Source organism: Ochotona curzoniae, unplaced genomic scaffold (genome assembly GCF_017591425.1).
Source record: "Ochotona curzoniae isolate NIBS_2020 unplaced genomic scaffold, NIBS_Ocur_1.0 scaffold_2683, whole genome shotgun sequence".
Taxonomy (NCBI): domain Eukaryota; kingdom Metazoa; phylum Chordata; class Mammalia; order Lagomorpha; family Ochotonidae; genus Ochotona; species Ochotona curzoniae.
The window spans coordinates 2,360,854-2,381,627 of NW_024467100.1; the positions used below are offsets into that span (position 1 = coordinate 2,360,854).

Below are 20,774 nucleotides of genomic sequence, written 5' to 3' on the forward strand. Positions count from 1 at the left end.
GGGCTAAGCTGAAGCCAGGAGCTAGGATTTTCTTTGGGATCACCCTTGTGGGTACAGGGACCCAAGCTGTTGGATCATCTTCTGCTGTTTTCCAGGCACAGTATCATAGAGCTGGATTAGAAGTGACTTTTCCTACTATTCCACAGTATCCTTACCCTAACTTCCTTTCTTATACCCTCTTGTGACCCTAACCCAAATTTTAGTCAACCTCCTTCACGCTATCACGTCACATTTCACCCCCTTGAACATCTTTGTAGCAAAGGAACCTCACTGACATTTTTTTTTTAGTTAGTTAAAGGTTTGTTTATTTATTTGAAAGCAAGACATCTTCCTTCTGCTGTCTACTGGTTCACTCCCAAAATGATCAAAAGCAGCTCAGAGTAAGCCACTCCTCAGCCAGGAATTGCATCCTGCCCTCTCAGGTGGGTGGCAGGTCTCCAGTACTTGGACCATTTTAGCTTCCAGGATACACTTGCAGGGAACCGAATCACAAGTCGAGCCACCAGGATTCTGATGAGAACGTAACCTGCGCTGCACCACCATTGCAGCCCTGACCGTTCCTTTGGAGCTAAACGCCTTACCTCTGGAAAGCGAGGACTTTCTTCCCCCTGGATAACATTTAAGTCTCTGGCTCTGGTCCTGAGCCTTCAGATTCCTCTGCTTTCTCTCATTCACAGCTAGAGCAGGTATACAGTTTGTAGCCTAATTTAGTCAATGCCAAACAATGAGATGTTCTCTCTGAGCCTGTAATGCTACAGATTTTATATATTGCCACAAGCCATAAATAAAACCTTCTAACCCTGCAGGAATTCATGTAGGGAAAAGACCTTTCTTGCCACCTGCACTGCAGGACAGAGGGGAAAGGAGCCTTCTTCGTGGAACTTACTGAACATGTTGTTCCACGTCACTTTGGTCTTCTCCTCCAGCTCCATCTGGTGGAAAACAAGCGCCCTGTGGTGGTCAAGGTGTTTTAACAGCTCTTCACAGTAGAATGGGATCCCACAGCTGCCTTCCACCAAGTACCTGGCATGAAAACAATGCGACCTGCTGACATGGATGCACCATCTTACTTTCAGGTAGGAGAAATATTGAAGCTTCTGAATTGGTCCACAACAATCTCTTCTCATGTTTCCATGTTGTAGCAATGGCTTTTTTTTTTCTTTTTCTTTCTAGTTCATTTTTTAACTATGTGAAACGATGCATATGTTTTCAAAGCCCACATTATGTAATAAAGTTCACCTTCAGTCTCACTCCATTCCTCTATCCCACAGGTTTTTGGTCTATTGTTCCAGTGTTTCTTTTAAAGAGTAAACACACACACACACACAAACATACACACACACACACACACACACACACACACACACACACACACACAACACACTTTACTGGTCGCACTCTCATGCAGATAGATTTCTCACATTTCTTTTTGTTGGTATATAGTGCTTCATTGTGTTGATAGATTATTCAATTATCTCCTCAGAAGGATCATCTGAATTATTCCCCATATTTTATTGGTATAAATAACATCCCAGCAAAAACTCTGTCCTTGTATGTCATTGTCATGCTAATTCACCTTTGACATAGATTCACTAGGAATAGGATTGCTGAATCAAAAGTTAAGGCACATAAAAAACATACATAGAGAGAGAAAGAGAATCAAATCTATGCCTGGACCTATTTTGATACATTTTTATTAATTTATTTTCATTTCCATTTGAAAGACAGAAAGTGCGTGCAAGAAAGACAAAGATCTTTTACCTACAGGTTTGCTCCCCAAATGCCTATAAAAGCTGGGGTTGGGCCTGGGGTTGTTTTAAACGATGCCCCAAACATCTTTCTTTCAAGGACAAGGCAAATTTTTAAAAAAATTATTTATTTGAGGGCCCAGCACAGTGGCCTAGTGGCTAAAGTCCTCACCTTGCTTGTGCTGGGATCCCATATGAGCTCTGGTTTGTGCCCTGGCTGCTCCACTTCCCTCCCAGCTCCCTGCTTGTGGCCTGGGAAAGCACTAGAGGACGGCCCAAAGCTTTGGGACCCTGTAACCATGTGGGAGACCTGGAAAAAGTTCCTGTCTCCTGGCTTCATATCAGCCCAGATCTGCCATTGCAGCCACTTGGGGGAGTGGACCAGCGAACAAAAGATCTTTCTTTCTGTCTCTCCTTATATCTGTAAAGTCTGACTTTGCAATGAAAACAAATAGATCTTAAAAAAAATTATTTATTTGAAAGAGTTACTGGGAGGAGACACAGAAGAGACAGGCATCCTCCATCCACTGGTTCACTCCTCAAGTGGCTACAATGATCAGAGCTCAGCCAACCTAAGACCAGGAACCAGGAGCCTCACCCAAGGCATCTTGCACCGCTTTTCCAAGGTCATTTAGCATGGAACTGGGTGTGAAGCAGAGCAGCCAGGGCACAAGACAGGAAGTGGCTTTACTCTGTTCCCCAGCAGTAGTCCCAAGGCAGAATTCCTAGAGGAAGAACAGACGTGGAATTTTTCCCAAACCATATATAAAATGTGTTGTAAATAGCCAGCTAAACAAGAGACTTTGTGTTCTTAAGAGGGCTTCTATAAGACTCCCTGCGCGAGAGAAGAGATATTTGGCTCAGTATCACTTGGCATGCCTACACCCCACATCAGAGAGCAAGCCTGGTTCCAGGGCCAACTCTGCCCCCAGTGCAGTTCTCTAGTAATGTGCAAGCTGGGAGCCAGCACATGATGGCTCAAGTTCTTGGAACTCTGACAATTACAGAGGGGACTGAGTTTGAATTCCAGATTCCTGATTTCAGCCTGACCAAGCCTTGGCTGTTGTAAACATTTGGAAATGAATAAGTGAATGGAAAAAAATAAACTTTCCATTTCTTTGTCACCCTTTCAAATAAATAAGAGGGAAGAAAGATTTAATCTTAGGAAATAAAAATAAAATGTAGGGTTGGTACAGTAGTAACAAGCTAATTCTCCACCTGTTGCTCCTGAATTTCTCATGGGCACTGATGCAAAGCCTGGCCGCTCTACTTCTGATCTAGCTCTCTACTAATGGCCTGGGAGAGCAACAGAGGATGGTCAAAGTGACTGGGCCCCTGCATCCACATGGGAGACCTGGAAAAATTTCAGTTCCCAGCTTGGTTTGGGAAAATGAATCAGTGGATAGAAGATATCTCTGTCTCTCCCTCTCTCTTTGTAACTCCAACTTTCAAGTAAAATACATAAATCTTTAATAAATAAATAGAGGGTAGGCAGTTGATTTAATGGTTAAAATGCTGCTTGGGAGATTAAGTGCCCACAGCATCATCATGTAACATGTAAAGCCACTGCTTGTAGAAATGGCATCCCATAGGAGCACCTGTTCAAGCACTGGCTACTCTGCTTCTGGTCCAGCTCTTTGTTGATGTGCCTATGGAAGCAAAGAAGGATGGTTCAAGTCCCTGGAGCCTGCACTCATGTGGAAGACCCAAATGAAGCCTCTAGTTTCAGTTTGGCCCAGCTCTGGCTGATGCAGCCATTTGAAGAATGAAGCAGATGGATGATATCTCTCTTTCTCTCTCTCTTTCTCTGTACCTCTGCCTTTCCAGCATTAAAAAAATGACTTATTTGCTTTTGTTGAAAAGACAGATTTACAGAGAACAGGAGAGACAGAGAGAAAACTCTTCCATCCACTGGTTCACTGCCCAAGTAGCTGCAGTGGCTGGAGCTGAGCTGATCTGAAGCCAGGAATCAAAGTTTCCTCCGGGTCTCCCACATGGGTATAGGCCCCAAAGCTTTGGGTCATCCTCTAGTGTTTTCCCAGGCCACAAACAGGGAGCTGAATGGGAAGTGGAGCAGCTGGGATATGAATCAGTACCCACATGGGATCCCAACACATGCAAGGCGAGGACTTTAGCCACTAGGCTACTGTGCTGGGCCTCCCTAATTAACTCTTTAAAAACAAACAGAAGTGATGCTGCCTGAGACACTCACATTGCATGTTGGAGTGCTTGGGTTGAGTCCTCGCTCTTCCCGCTTCCAATGTGGCTTCCTGATAATGTGTACCCTATAGGGCAGCAGGCGACAACTCAAGTACTTCAGTCCCTCTCACCCATGTGGGATGAAAAATGGAACTTCAGCCTGACCCAGCCCTAGATATCACAGACGTTTGAAGAATGGAACCAGAGGATGAAGATCTCTGACTGTCCATCTCTGTCTTTCAGATAAATGAAACAGAAATCAGTAAGTAAGGTGAGTATACCCAGACTTTGCACAATGGAAGGAGCACAAACACACTCAGCCAAAGTGTGAGAAGGTGGAATAGGGACATAACATGGAAAAGGGGGCACTATCTAATTCACACACACAACCCAGGGCCACCTGTGAAGATGTCACCAGGAAAGCTATTAAAATACACATGTCAAGATGCATGCTAAAAAAAAAAAACACAAACAAACGAGTACATCTGGGTCTGGGGAATCAGTGCAGACAGAAAGACTTCCGGCTAGCATCGGGAAACTTACAAGTCCAGCTCCTTGGGGATTGAGGTCACATTGAGGTCCATGTAGACCTTGCTGCGGATGTCCTTGGGCTGTACTGCTCCGAGAGTGATGTAGGTGGTGTACCTGTTCTTCATGATGGCACTGGCTGCTGCACAAGGAACTTCAGTGAAGGGAGACAGGGACATGATGATGAAGATAGGAATAGTCCGGATCAGCTTCTCCATAAAGATCCAGGAGGCGTAATCTATAAGCTGGGCCTCGTCGATGATGAAAATCACCCTTTCCTCTTTTACTGTCTGGATAAAGTAGAGAAACAAAAGCCACGCTCTAAGACATCCAGTTTCTACATATACATTTGGCATATGAACATGTGTGTACTGTTTTGCGGCTTCTTTATGATGAAGGGAAAGAAGCAGTTAAGTTAAATCTCTTCTTTCCAATAACTATATTGAATTGCATTTCACCAGTTTGGGATTTGTGGTAATTTGGACAGAGTTTTCTGTAAAATCTCTTTGGATAATACTTTATGTAAAGATAATGGAAGTCTGTGGGAGAGATGGAATTGTAAGGGTATTCACAAAAGCCAAGTAAAAGTGTGATTACATGAAAATAACTGATGTATACTAACTAAAATTCCTTTTTAAAAGTTTATTTGAATGACAGTTTTACAGAGAGAGAAAGAGAAAGAAGAGAGGCCTTCTGTCTGCTGGTTCATTCCCCAAATGGCCACAATGTTTGGGCCAGGCCAAGCACTTGGACCATTTTATGCTGAGTTCCCAGGAGCACTAGCAGGGAGCTTGACTGGAAGCAGAGCAGCCAGGACTCTAACTGGTACCCATATGGGATGCAGGCATGACAGGTGGTGATTTTTCCTGCTATGCAGCAATGCTGGCTCTGACTACAATTCATTTTTCAAAAGATTATTTATTTGAAGAGAGAGCAACAGAGAGAAACAGTGGGAGAGACAGAGATAGAAGAAGAGAGAGAGAGAGAAAAAAAAAAAAAGAGATCATCTATTAACTGGTTCACCCAATGGCTGCAACAACCAGAGCCAGGCCACACCAAAACAGAATCTAGGACTCTATTCAGGTCTCCCCATGGTGGCAGAGACCCAAACACTTGGGTCATCTTCCACTGCCATACTAGGAAACAGAGCATCTGAGACTCAAGTATGGCATCCAGTATATCAGGTATGGTTTCATCATAAGCAGTAGATTCACTGTCAACACCACAAACCCAGCCCCATAAGTCATTTCAATGCCTACTGACACATTTTTAAGTTTTCCTGGGGAGGTGAGGTGGAGACTCATTAATTGAAATCACTCAGTCAACATATATTAAGTGTATACATATATTCAGTTGAAGCTATTGTAGCTGAAGTTGTGGTAGTGGTTACATTTAAGAATTAATCATGTGTCCCTTTTCTCTGGTAGACTACCCTTTTCTCACTAGTCAGAATAACTCACTCACTCATTATGCATTTATTGTGCATGTGTTGGGGTCAGGCATTATCCTAGGTGTGTGATTCTCAACATTTGCAGCTTCAGTAGGGATGTTTAGCCTAGCAGTTAAGATGCCTACATCCCATACTAGGGCACCTGGCTTTGCTACCTGCCTCTGCTAATGTGGGCTCTGGAAGAAACAGTGAAGGCTCCGATGACTGAGTCGCTGCTACCCACGTGAGAGACCTGAATTGAGTTCCTGACTTCTAGCCTTGGCAGGGCCCAGCTCTGGCTATTATAGTTCTTTGGAGAATAAACCAGTGCATTACAGATCTGTTTCATCTGGATATCTCTCTGCTTCCCTACTCCCTCCATCTCAAACAAAGCAAAAAAGCAAAAATGGAGCATCCATTGCAGTGTCAACCCCTTGCATAGCAGCCCTGCCTTCCCATGTAAGGTTTCTAAATAGAGATCTCCCCAACTCCCATTCCCTCTGAATTGAGAAGAGATTGAATTAACCCATTCTTACTCTTTATACTTTCTTTTTTAAAAGGTGTTTATTTTTATTGAAAAGTTAGATTTTACAGAGAGCAGTAGATAAAGGTTTTCCTTCCACTGGTTCACTCCCCAAGTGACTACAATGGCCAGAGCTGAGCCAATCTGAAGCCAGAAGCCAGGAGATTGCTTCTTCCAGGTCTCCCAAAGCGGGTGTAGGGTTCCGAGACTTTGGGCCATCCTCAACTACTTTCCCAGGCCACAAGTGGGGAGCTGGATGGGAAGTGGAGCAGCTGGAATTAGAACTGGTTCCCATATGGGAAAGCTATGCAAATAGGCCAAGAAGAGATAGGAGCCTTAATGATGGCAGTGGGAACCAGAAGTCCATGAGATTCCTGACACCGTTCAAGATAGAAGTAGTAGACTGGAAACTGAGTGGATATGGATGAAAAGGGGGCAAGGTTAACTTTAAATGATGGATAAGTGAATTTGCCGTTCTATTATATATTAATAATCAGGAAGAGAAAGGAAGGACATTGAAAGAGAAAAAAAAGGGGATTTGGTGCTGGTCACTGAATTCAACGCGAGTCAGTACATCCAAGTGCAATAGAGAGGTTCTCAGCTGAAAAGTCTGGAGGTCTGCAGGACAGACAAACCCTTCACAGACGTCCAGGGCTGCTTGCTGGGTGGTCTGTCACACTCAAGCCACCTGGCTGTGCAGCCATCTGCATCTACTTTTCTTTCCCCCACAGCTTGACCTCCAGGTACTCTTACTTGCTCCAGGATCTTCATAAACAATGCTTCCAGATATTTCTGCTTCCTCAAGATGGTCATTTTGGAAACCTCTCGGGAAATGGGGAACTATACAAAGAAACACAGAATATTGGTAATCAGAAAATGGCAAAAGGAATTAGTTACTCTGTGACTTTATGGGAAAAAAAAAATCACTTAACTGCTTTGTATCATTCCAGCTCTAACCCTCTATGTAATAATGAGCCAGGCAAACTAGGGAAAGAATAAGGCATGCATGTCATTGCATTGGCAGTCACTTGTGGATGTCGTGACTTTGTGCCTAGACTAGCTGGTGTGGCTATCATGAACAGTGCGGTGAGGAGACTCATCAGTAGGTAACCATTTGGATTTCTGTGAGTATGGTTTATCTTGATACCACCAATTGGTCTCAAGAATACAGGTGCACACTCAAGGAGGATTGGGAGCCATCATCTTAACACCTGGGTGCTGCAGGTGGAAAAGAGAAAGAAAATAAAGGACAAAGAGAAGATAATTCTAAGGCACCAAGGAACAGTCACTGCAGCTGCACCAGAAGGCTAATACAAGCTAAATACCTGGACACGAAAAATATCATTAAGAAGACAGTGGTACTTTTCATCCAACAGGGTCTTGACTTTATCTTGAAGGTTGGTCTGTCGTTCTTTGTAATGTTTACAAGTATGCAGACCTAGGACATTGGCCATTAGTATTTGGATAGTATAAAAAGGCTGATGGTAGCTGACCTTAGTAAGTGCAATAGCAATAGTCCTGTGGAGAAAAATCAAGAATTGTAATTGAGTTGAAAGATTTCTTTTAGAAATGGTAAAGACTGAATGAAGCTTTCCCTCATATTCAGCTGGAGTAACAGGTTTATCAAGTTACCCAGAAACTATTCTTCACTTCCATTTCTGATACAACAGCCTGCTTCCACCATGATCTTAAACTCTGATCATCTAATCCAGTTCTCTATCGTTGCACCACTGCTGCCTGTGCCCTCATTCAGGTTCTCCTAGTCTCATCTCCACTGCAGAACAGCATGCCTGGTGGCAGGACCCTTGGAAAGCATCACCTTCATAGATACCTGGAGTCCATTGGAAGAGGATCTCCTTGTGCCACTTGCCCACATAAAATTTCCATTTGGTCGCTTCTGTGACATTCAAGACTTTCCACCACCTCATTCTGTTATCTCTGTGTCACAATACTCCACTTCCTGTCCCCACCGTCACCCTCACTATATTCTGCTTTTCTTGCTGTCTTCTCTCTTCTTTGTGAGCTCCTTGAGGGTATGGATCAGATGTGATTCATATCCACAACTTTGGTGTTTGTTACTGGTTGACTCGTAAACCAACCCCAACTCCACCCCAATCCATATGTTGAATTCTTAGATCCTATTGCTTCAAAATATAACTTTATTTGGGAATAAGTTTGTTATAAATGTAGTTAGTTAAAATTGCATTGGGAGTAGGGTGGACCCCTAATCCAGTATAACTGGTATCCTTATAGAAGTGGGCAATTTGAAGTGGCCATTGTGGCGCAGTAGATTAAACTGCAGCGTGTGATGCCAGAATCCCCCATGTGAGCAACAGGTCAAGTCCTGGTAAGCCTATGAAAAGGGGGAATGTGGGGCTTGCCTTGGCTGGTTAAACTATTGCCTGCTGTGTTGGCATCTCCTGTGAGTGCTTGTTCATTCTCCAGTTGTAAAACTTTCAATCCAGCTCCCTGATAACATATCGGAAATGGCAGCAGGAAATGGCCTAAGTGCCTAAGCCACCCACATGGGACACCTAGATAAAGCTGCTGGCTTCACTCTGGCCTAGTGGTCACTGAGGCCATTTAGAGAGCAAATTTACAGATGGAGTAGCTTTCTCTCTCTGTCGTTCTCTCCTATAGCAGGATGTAGACATAGAGAACACACAAGATCATGTGACAATGAAGACAGAAAAATACTGAAGATCACCAGAAAATCCCCAGAACTAGGTAATAGGATTAGAACAGATTCTTCTCGTTTTCCTGAGTGTGGACCAACCCTGCTGACACTCTCTTGAACTCCTACACTCCTCCAGACAGTAAGACAATAAAGTTCCCTTGTCTACATCATTCAGCTCATGGCTGATGTGACAGACCTGGCAAATAGACACTACACATAACACTTCTTGGAATATCACAGGAATTCAATATGTGTCTAAATAAACGTATGCCTTTTGGTTGTGGTGAATTTTCTGTCAACAACGTAAAAAACTGGCCTGTCTCAGTCCTAACATTAAAGAGGGATAGAAATACAGCTAAAGAGCCTAGCACAATAGCCTTCGTATGCCAGGATCCCATACAGGTTCCATTTCATGTCCCAGCTGCTCCACTTCCCATCCAGTTCCCTGTCTGTGGAAGGATGGTCCGAAGTCTTGGGACCCTGTACCCAATGGGAGAGCTGGAAAAAGTTCCTATCTCTTGGCTTCAGATCAGCTCCAGCCATTGCGGCCCCATAGGGAGTAAACTAATGGATGAAAGATCTTTCTCTCTGTAAGCATGACTTTCCAGTAAAAACAATATTAAATGCATACATATACAGCTGGAAATAGCATATGGTTAACTGGTGTGATTTGGACCCCAGCTGCCCCAACACTGATCCAGCATCCTGCAAATGCACCTGGGAAAGAGCAGAGATGGCTCAAGTGCTTGAATCCCGCACCTATGTGGGAGACCCAGAATGAGCTCCTGACTCCTGGCTTCAGATGTTCCCAGCTCAGGCCATTAAAGCTATTTGGGGAATGAAGCAGTGAATGGAAGATTTCTCTGTCTCTGCCTCTAAATTCTTTTAGATAAACAAAAATAAATTAACAATTGTTTAAAAAGAATTAATATTTTCCCTTTATACCCTTTAGGTGAGACAGTGGAAGATATGAAGCACTATCACCATTATCTTGGTCATCACTGTAGTTACCGAATAGCATTCTGTCCACGTCTATGAGGCTGCTAGGAAGACGGTCCCAAGGATAGCCTTCATGACACTCATGTGAAAACAGATGGATAATACGAGGTAGGTACCTTAGCCTGAACTTCTAGAGACCCATTACTCCCCACTCCTAACTCGGACCTAAACACTATGACCCAGCGATTGCCTGTCAGCTAGCTGAATAAGCACCATGCGTCTACAGACCAAATCCAGCCTTGCTTTTTCATCTGTGCCAGTTGTTCTCAGCATATGTGATGTATCAGACTTATCTAGGGAGCTTTAAAATACCTAAGCTCCTTTTGGCAGTAAATTATGATTCCTAGAATAGAAAAAATTAAGATTCCTATGGGTTAGTGCAGGTTCTTTCTTTCTTAATTCAATATATTTCCTGGTGTGTTTTTTTTAAACATATTTCTTGTTAATGAAGTATTTATAACACATAAGTCAAACCGTGGAAAGAAGAGAGGAGCATCAGAACAAATACAACTCTTTCAGGGCAGTTGGGGCTGTCTGATTCCACAAGGAATGCTCACTCCCACACACTCACCTGTGGCTCTCCCCTCTGGCCAGGTACTCAATTTCCATGAGTAGCTGGCTTTTTCCATATCCAGATAATGCTTCATACATTAGCACTCGGCTGCAGTTGGATATCAAAAATTTCTTCATAACACACATGAAGTATTTGATCTCCTTATCACGTCCTGTTGTTTTTATTGTTTAAAAAGGGAGCAAACACAATCAACATAGAATAATTGGGTATATATGAAAAAGCACATAGTGACACTCCTTCTGAGACTACCCTGGCACTTTTTTATGACTTTACTCATTAAGCTTCATGACACTGTGTGCAGTGAAACTTTTAAAAACGCTTTTTTACAGGACCTGGTGCAAGGACTCAGTGGCTAAATCCTCACCTTGCACGTTCCAGAATCCTGTCTCAGCTCAAGTCTGGGTGCCAGCTCAAGTCTGGGCTAACCCACTTACAGTCCAGCTCCCTGCTTGTGGTCTAGGAGAACAATTACAGGATGGCCTTGCAACCCTGCAACCGCGTGGATCATGTCCCTAATTCTAATGGTAAGAATACAAATAAGTATATCCATTTTGAAAAAATTCTTATTTTCATCTACTAAAATTGCACTCTTTGTCCCAACGATTTCACTGCGACATATACATTGAATAGAAATGCATACATGTATTCACCAAAAACTTTTGCAAGGAGCTTGTGACAGTATTATTACTGTTTGTGACAGTATTATTACTGTTTGTGACAGTATTATTCATAAGAATCCCAAACTGGAAACAGCCCAAATACTGTGCAACAGAATGAAGAGATTTTTGTCTATTTACAATATGGATAACCTCATAACCATGGCAGACAATGAATTACAGTAGCATCAACAAAACAAGTTTCACAATACAATATACTGATGAGGAAAATAAGGTATATGTAATTACACAAGGTATGATCCCACCAACATGAAATCTAAAACACTTTTAAGTAATCTAAGCTGCTGGAATTCTGGGGGAGAAGTGAGAAAATGCACATAGGTACCCCTGGAATATTGCTATTTTTCCATTTCTTGACCTAGGTGGAGACTGTGTTTTTGTTGTATGATAATTCACTAAGTTTTGCACTTCTCATCAGTGTATTTTTCTGCATGCTTTGTTACAGTTCAGCAGGACATTTAAAATCAAGGCTGCTACCTACCCAGCAAGGGATAACTCTCATTTCTGTTGCAGATAAGGTATGCCATCCCAAAGTTGCTGAAGAGAAGCAAAAAACAAAAACAAAAACAGATGTTAGGCTTAAAACAGGGCAATGTTGAGAGCAGTGGGGTTTAGGTCTTAGTCTGCAAAGCTTCCTTTTCAGTTTCTAATAACTATCTATCCCCTGGCTCAAGGGTTGCATATGTCAAGAGAGAGAGGAGGAGGTCTCCCTTGAGAGCAGAATCCAAACAGCTGTTTCCACGGCACCTGGACATGGATCAATAAATGCTTCTTGAATCTGCAATGGCAGAATAAACCCCTTTCTCAGGAAAGCAGACACACAACATAGGAGCCTCTGGGCTTTGGGATTAGATAGGTTTGTGTGGTAGGTATGGAGCAATGGTCTTGTTTGTTCACCTTAACCTGTATCTGTGTCCTTTGTTATGGAACTTTCCAGTGCCCTCCCCACCTTTTTAAAGATTTATTTATTTTCATTGGAAGGCAGATTTACAGAGAGAAGGAGAGACAGAAAGAAAGATCTTCCATCTGCTGGTTTACTGCCCAAGTGGCCACAGTACCTGGAGCTGAGAAGTTCAAAGCGAGGAGCCAGGAGCTTCCTCCTGGTTTCTCACATAGATGCAGGGTCCCAAGGTTTTGGACCATCCTCTGTTGTTTTCCCAGGCTGCAAGCAAGGAGCTGGAAGGGAAGTGGAGGAGCAGCCAGGGTATGAACCGACACCCATATGGGATCCCACTGCTTAAAAGGAGATTAACCAATTGAGCTATTGTACTGGCTGTTCTATTGCTTATTAGAGGGATGACTATGGCCAAGTTATTCAGCATCTCTGACTCTCAGATTTTAAAATTTACAAAATGTAGGCAATAGTTTCTACTTCAGATAGTCAGTGGTAAAAGTAAGTTATATATCTTGAGGTAAAAATGTCTAACATTTGATTAGTACTCACAAATAAATTATCATTAATCTTTCATTTGCTCAAATAACATTTTATTGATATTCTAGGTATGTTAACTCCCAGGAAAACAAAAGTGACTAATAACCAATACAATCCTGATTCTGTTACTGAGCCCTTGGCAGGACATTCTAGCTTGGCAGAATAGACAAGCTAACAAGCTTCTGTTCTCTGTGCCATTCACTTCGTAGCTTATCCATCCATTCTTCTGTTCATCACTTGAAAGGCCTTCTCTGTGCCAAGCACAGGGGATATAAGAAAGAACAAGAAGGGGCAGGTACTGTGGTGGAGTAGGCTAACCCTCTGCCTGTGACTCCAGCATCCCACATGGGTGCCGGTTTGTGTCCCAGATGCTCCACTTCTGATCTAGCTCCCTGCTGATGACCTGGGAAGCAGCGGAGAATGGCTCAGGTCCTTGAGTCCCTGCATTCACATGGGAGACCCAGAGGAGGCTCCTGGCTCCTGGTTTCAGACTGGCTATTTGGGGAATGAGCCAACAGAAGGAGGATTTCTTTCTTTCTTTCTTTCTTTCTTTCTTTCTTTCTTTCTTTCTTTCTTTCTTTCTTTCTTTCTTTCTTTCTTTCTTTCTCTTTCTTTCTTTCTCTCATTCTTTCTTTCTTTCTTCTAAACTTTGCCTTTCAAATAAAACAAACCTTTAGAAAGAGAAATAAGAAATGATCAATTTTCTCAAAGAGCTTTTGTATAATAAGTGCAAAGTTTATCAGGTTAGTGGTTGTGATGGAGCATGATGTGTGTGCCGACAGAGCTGCACTGTAGAGTTCCACAAAGTAAAAAGAGGCTGTCTGACTGAACTGTTCATAGTGGAACAAATCCTTTTGCTGGATTTCAAAAACTGTGATTTTCCCAGTAGACTCCTATGGGGTGGGTGTTGGTAAGGAAATCCACTTAGATACCCAAGAGGAGGGAGCAGAAGAAGAGATGAAGTGGGAAAGCCAATTACCTTACATGTCACTCCAAGGCATTTTAGCATCATGATGTAAATGGTTGAAAGCCATTGAAGGATTTTAAGTCCAAAATCATATCAACACAACTAAACTGAGCTTTGGGCAAATGCTTCACACTAAGGACCCAGAACAGAACAGTATCTTATACTCTTTTAACCCAGTGAATGAATGCCTGGGCACAAGTTGGCTAACAAGTAAATATTTAACGGTTGACAACTTTGGTCCACCTGGGCACCCAGCAGGTGCTCAGATGGGGAGGGGTGAGAAGGAGATTTTGTGTTCTGGGCCCACAAATTTGAAGAATCACTCTCAGATTCTCAGATCTGAGCGTAACGTCCAAGGATGGAGGAAAGATGACAATTGAGAGGTCAGAACCCTGGTCTAGAAAAAGGTTAGAATTCAGTTCATCAAGTGGTAGTAAAATCTCACATGCATGGCTGATTGCTTCATCATCAGCATTCTCCCATTTCTTTCCTAAAAAATAAAACAAAAACTAACAAAGTCCTTGCCATCAATGCCTCATACTCACACTTTCTCGTTAAGTCCCAGACACTGATAGACGGGTCCAGAATCCGCAACACCTTTCATAACTTTTTTTGGAACCTCTTTGAAAAAATAGGCTGGCAGCCTGCTGCCATTGTAGGTGACCGAGTCACAGGTCACAATTCCTGGGTAGTACATCATCATCCTGGCAGCTATGTTGACTTTTTGACCAATGACTATTAACAGGAAGGAGAAAGTTAAGAAAGAGTTATTGAACCTGAAAGTAACCTGGGGATATTGTCCTCAGAGGACTTTTTACCCTTTGCTTCCTCGGCCTCTTGTGAACTACACACAAATCCGGCCCTAAAACCACCTGTAGGAACTAATGGATATTCTTGAAGTATGCAAGAAGCAAATGCAATTAGCCATCAGCAAAGTTTCTACCTCACCTGGGAGGCCAAGAGGATGACCTGCTCAGGGGTGGAAAGTCCTTAAACATAAGGGGTAGTTGATCTTCTAAAGGTAGACAGGCACAAGCATGCCCAAGGGGTACTGACCCTGAAATTGAACCCTAAGCAACACCTTGAATTCAGATGCTAGATACCACCAGGTTCCATCCTCTTAAACTCCCTTCTTTGGCTTAAGGGGTCCCTGCCCTATTGTTTTATTGCAAATCAGCACCTTACGAAGATTACCTCATTAATGAGAGTGGTGCCACTAACACTGGATTCATGAGGTCACTTATTTCTCCCAGTGATTAAGGTACTGACTTGAGGAGTGTGTGTGTGTGTGTGTGTGTGTGTGTGTGTGTGTGTGTGTATGTGTATGTGTGTGTGGGATTCCAGACTACCACCTGTATATAGCTCTCAGATTCACTGAAGCCCGTCATAATGAACAAGATATCAATGACCAATCAAAGAAGAGCAAGACAGGTCAATAGTGAATTAAACCACTGTGAAGCCAACATCCTATGTAAATGACAGTTTGAATCACTTCCCTGCTAATTCACCTGAGAAGGCAGTGGAAGTTGGCCCAAGTACTTGGGCCCTTGCCACCCATGTGAGAGATCCAAATGGATTCCATACTCTTGGCTTCAGCCTGGCCCAACCCCTAACTTTGTGGCCATTTGGGAAATGTGGCAGCAATGAAAGATTAATCAAATTAATCTCTCTCTCTCTCTCAAATGTATAGCTTAATTTTTTAAAAAGATATGTTCCTTTTTATTGGAAAGTCAGATATACAGCAAGGAAGAGAAACAGAGAGGAAGATTTTCTGTCTGATGATTCACTCCCCACATGACCACAACAGCAGAAGCTGAGCCGATCCTAAGCCAGGATTCAGGAGTTTCTTCTGGGTCTATCACATGGGTGCAAGGTCCCAAGGCTTTGGGCCATCCTCAACTAATTTCCCAGACCGCATTCAGGGAGCTGGAATGGGAAGAAGGTGTGCCAGGACATGAACTGGCGACCATATGGGATCCTGGCACATGCAAGGAAAGAACTTCAGCCACTAGGGTACCACGTGGGCCCTGCATAACTTAATTTTTTAAAAATAAGATTTATTTATTTCTACTACAAAGTCAGATATACAGAGAGGAAAAGAGACAGAGAGGAATAGCTTCTGTCCGATGATTCACTCCCCAAGTGAGTGTAATGGCCAATGCTATGCCGATCCGAAGCCAGGATCCAGTAACTTCTTCCAGGTCTCCCACACGGGTACAGGGTTCCAAGGCTTTGGGCCATCCTCAACTGCTTTCCCAGGCTACAAGCAGGGAGCTGGATGGGAAGTGGGGCTGCTGGGATTAGAACCCGCCCATATGGGCTCCTGGGGAGTTCAAGGCGAGGACTTTAGCCACTAGGCCATGCTGCTGGGCCCTGCATAACTTAATCTTAAAATAAAGCCACCAGCCCTATAAACCAACCAGGAGCTTGGACACAGCTGAACACATACTTCCCAGCCCTAACTTCAGTGAGTAACAACCTTTGCTCCTAACCCTTCAGGAAGCCTAAACGTTTTGGCTCTTTGCTCCATACCCTGGGATAAGTGCCTCTTTCTTCCACCCAATGGGTGAACCCAATTTGCAGGTTGCAGGGCATGGGGCGGTCCTATTGCAACTCATCAAGCCAGTTTTGGGACCTGCTGTCCATCAGTACCTAGATGAGGCACACAATTCTGTCTCTACGCTCCTGTAAATGAGCCTGCATTTGGCAAGTTCTTAAAAGTAAGTGGAGCTGGAAGGGGAGTGATGTGGCAGATACTTTGAACACACACACGCTCTGTCTCTAATTAGGATATGCAAAGAATGAGGGCAACCTACTTTAGCTCTTCATGCCTCAGGTTCCCAGTCTATAAAGTGGGGATGATAATAATGAGGGGATGAGGCAGGGAGTTAGAAAGGGTTAGGGAGCTAAACTGACTCCCACACTGTGTCCACCACCCAGATCCTCCCGTCTTCCACGATGCTTCTACATAATGGAAGGCTCAGCACACCCACCCTTCATGTGGCTAAGCGTCACCTTCCATCATGTCCTAGATGCGATGACACCTCCCTGGAGACCGCCACGTGTGGTGCAGCCCCACCCTCAACCTCCTTTGGGTCCTCCTCCGGGCCCTCCCTTCACACCCCTACCCTGTTAAAAAGTGACCCCAGCCTGTGGAAATGACTCTGCTGAGGTTTCGCACACTCTTGTCTGAGCATGTGCTATTGTTTTGCTTCTCAATAAATCCTGCTTTTCTGCTTGCCTGCTTGTCTTCTGGTTATGTTCTTAGATATACAAAGACAAGAGTCAGGGCTGAGGCTAGCCGGGAATCCCTCTGAGCCCAGCTGAGGTTCTCAATTCCCACTACAAGGTTGGGGACACACTCACCCCCACAATAGCAGTACCTAGTTCAGGATGTCGCTGAGGAAGATTACGACTTACGACTCATTTCTCACTCTCAACAGTGCCTGGCTGACGGTGAGCCCTCAGTGTACTGCTATTTGGGTAATAAATGTTTCTAACACAAGCTTAATACTTTTGATTAAAATATTGTATTTTTTTGAAGTTGTTAAATGTTAAGGAGGCCATCGCTTTGAACTAAGCTCCTGGAGGGGCTCCCCAGTGAGACTAGGATTGGTGGCTCAACAGGTTAATCCTCCACTTGCAAATGCCTACAACCCATAGAGGTGCAGGTTTGTGTCCCAGCTGCTCTGCTTCCCTTCCAGCTCCCTGATTATGGCCTTAGAATGTGGCAGAGGATAATCCAAAGCCTTTGGAGCCTGCACCCATGTGGGAAACCTGGAAAAAGCTCCTGGCTTCCAATAGGCTCCGCTCCAGCCATGGCAGTCATTTGGGGAGTAAACCAGCAGATGGAAAACCTTTTTATGTCTCTCCTCTCTGGAAATCTCCCTTCCAAATAAAAATAAATATTTTCTTTAAAAAACTAGAATAAAAATGAAAAATAGAGTCTTCCACACGAAAGTTCCCACAGTATCAAAGCAAAACAAAGTTGTTGTCTGGCCTTCCGAGGAATCAGGAGAGAGGATAGTCAAACTTCTCAAACAGATCACTTTCCTTTTCTTTTGTAAGGATTTATTTTATTTATTCAAAAGGCAAAGTGACAGGAAGGGACAAAAAGAGGGAAAGAGCTTCCATCCACTGATTCACTCCCCAAAAGCACACATGGCTGGACTTGCCCGGAGGGAGCCTGTAACTCCATGAGGTCTCCCACGTGGATGGCATAGACCCACGCACTTGAACCATCTTCTGCTGCTTTTCTGAACACACTGTCAGGGACCTAAACTGGGACTTCAGCTGGCAATCACTTAGCAGCTGTTACAGAGAGCAGCTCAACCTGCTGTGCAATGCTGCTTGCGCCAAAAGGCCTGTTCAACTGGCCTACGAATGAAGCTCCCTCGGCTTTAAGTCCTACACACAAAAACAGCAACCTGACGCTAACCAGGCATCTGTGTTTCTGTCGTTTTGTCTCTGCCTTAGGAGCAAAGCCACCTTGAAATGACCCTTCTGCTTTAGGTAATTTGTTTCTTTATAGTCTCTGTCTTTAAAACCAGACTCCTTTGCTCTACCTTTGGAAACACATCTTTTGCATAGAATGAAGTTTCCCTTGATACTAGAACAACACTTTTCAGCTGCAGTCATTTTTTTTTGCATCATTGATTAATATCTTCAGCCCCGTATAGAAGAGGGTTCACAGTATGCATCCAGAGACTTGTAGGTGACACCTCTTACCGCTACTCTCTTGGCAAAGTAGTAGGTCTCCTCAGCTGTGCCAATATTTATGATTTGTGATTTGTGAAAGCAGTCCAATTCTATTGCAGGGATTAAGAGTAGATGATCCATGTTAATAGGCAAATTATTTCGAAAACCTTCAATTCCATGAGCATCTAGCCTTCATCCCCCCACTCCATTCCAGTGGAGTATCTACGCTTTTTTTCTTGATATTATTTATGTATTTACACATATATATATAGAGAGGGAGCACTCCCATGAGCTGGCTCACCCAGCAAATGCCCACAGTGGCTGAGACTGGGCCACAGCCACAGCCAGGAGCTGGGAACTCAGCAACCTGATTAATTGGACCATCATCACTGCCTCCCAGGATCTGCATTTTCAGGCAGACACAGTCAGGAGCCAGAGAAGGGTGCAAGCCCAGGTACATCAATATGGGACACAACGGTCTTAACTATCAGGTCTAATGTTTTATCTGCTTATGTAAACATTACCCTCACAAACACACCCAAAAGTGCATAGTTGGCAAACATGCAGAGGCTGTCTATGGGCCTAGCTGCATAGCTCCACTTGGAAGACTGTAAGCTTTCCGAGGGCAGGGCTCACGTGTCATTCATTTCTAGGCTTCCTTATTAAAAGTCCAGCAGAAAGAAAAATGGGGAAAAGCTGGCTCGGCGCACCTGTGTACTCGTGTCTCACAGTGTGTCCGATAATTCCACAGAAGACAATCCCGCTCGCAACACCGATGGAGACAGTACTGTGCCGGGAAGAGGGTTATGGGAAAGAGAGAGAATATGAGTACAGGAGGTAGAAAGGTGGGAGAAATAATGAGTGGGCGTGGAGAGGAGTGGGAAAGGCCTCTCATAAAGAATTCTTCTAGCCTCTGGGATGAATTCAAGGCATGTGCATGGCCTGGGGAGGTGAAGGAGGGACACTTGGATGCCCGGGACGAAGCTTTCAGTTCTCCCTCTCCGTCCCCTGCACACCCACCTCTGCATCCTCTAAAAAGGGCAGGGTCCACCGGATGGGATCAGGGTCGACACTCACTGGACTTTCTGGACCTGAGAGCAGAAGTCAAATACATTCATGGCACTTTCCAAAGCACGAGTTTCCTCATCAGGTGCTTTCTCCCCAGGGAAGCCAAAGACGCAGAGAAAAGAGCATCCCTGTAGGAACAGTCAGCAGGTGCAGCTTGTGGAAGGTGAGCTATAAACCGGACCAGCCAGGCAGCAGCAATTTGCACAACTTGAGTCAGATTTCATCATGACTTCTACATCCTTTTAATGAACCTCACATAATGTCTAGTGCATCATCAACAGAACTCTTGAACCCTTGGCAAGGGCTTGCTTTTGCTCTACAGATGATGAGTCATGCTGAGCTATTTGTGTGCATTCACTTGTTGAGTTAAAACTGAGTCCAAAAATAAACAAATAAATAAAACTGAGGCTATCCTTGTATCCTGATGAAATGAGAATTAAAAAATAAATGCAAATGAACATTGAAAGACTGAATTTCTTCAACGCTCTATAAAAAGAATTTGTTCAAGTGTCAGATGCTCAAGGAATTTAAAATGTCTTTCCTTGCCCAGCTGAGTGGCACTGTGTGTGTGAGCTCCTCAGCCCAAGCTCCAGCCTTCCGGGAACTGTTGGCTAAATGCCGATGGCCTAAGTGAGTGCGCACATGCAGGCGGCAATGACGTGCTCTTCTACGACAGCAACGTGCAGAGAAGGGGAACCAATTCTCACTAACCCTTCTGCGGCCATTCGTCATCACATTGTCCTTCTCCCAACTGATTTCAAATACACAAAAGACATCCCACAGTGGGAAGTGTGCTCCTTTCCCCTGGAGGTGATGACATGGCAGGCGGGGCTTACTGGGAAGAAGCTTCTGGGATAAGAAAGCATCCTGACTCCTGTCCTAAAATCCCTGGGTAATATACTACACACTGGGCTGAAGACACTGCATACATGGCTGGGCCTGCTGATTGTAGACTGGGAAGGGCCAGCCTGAGACCACCTGGGTTTAAGTCCCAGTCCCCACCATACACACACACACACACACACACACACACACACACATCACACACATACATCACACAAATACACACATACATCACACATTCACAAACACACACACATACAGCACACACACACACACACACACACATCACACACATACATCACACACCAGCAGAGATGATCATGGGCAAGGCTTCCTCTGCCCTTGTCTTGGTACTCTCATGTCCACCCCAGCGTGCTCATCTAGAAAATGAAGATTATAGCAAAAGCACCAA

The 20,774-nt window shown here is 44.0% G+C and overlaps 1 protein-coding gene across 1 annotated transcript in view; it reads right to left on the reverse strand.

The window, feature by feature from the left end:
* ADCY10 (adenylate cyclase 10) overlaps positions 1-20,774 on the reverse strand; it is a 75,883-nt gene that overhangs the window by 36,465 nt on the left and 18,644 nt on the right. Inside the window, exons 9-17 of the mRNA XM_041003250.1 lie at positions 19,529-19,647; positions 19,162-19,238; positions 14,299-14,488; positions 11,836-11,891; positions 10,675-10,828; positions 7,753-7,945; positions 7,181-7,267; positions 4,491-4,765; positions 887-1,023 (exon numbers count right to left, since the gene is read on the reverse strand). Of these exons, the coding sequence (XP_040859184.1) occupies positions 887-1,023; positions 4,491-4,765; positions 7,181-7,267; positions 7,753-7,945; positions 10,675-10,828; positions 11,836-11,891; positions 14,299-14,488; positions 19,162-19,238; positions 19,529-19,647 (1,288 nt within the window). The remainder of the gene's footprint in view (positions 1-886; positions 1,024-4,490; positions 4,766-7,180; positions 7,268-7,752; positions 7,946-10,674; positions 10,829-11,835; positions 11,892-14,298; positions 14,489-19,161; positions 19,239-19,528; positions 19,648-20,774) is intronic.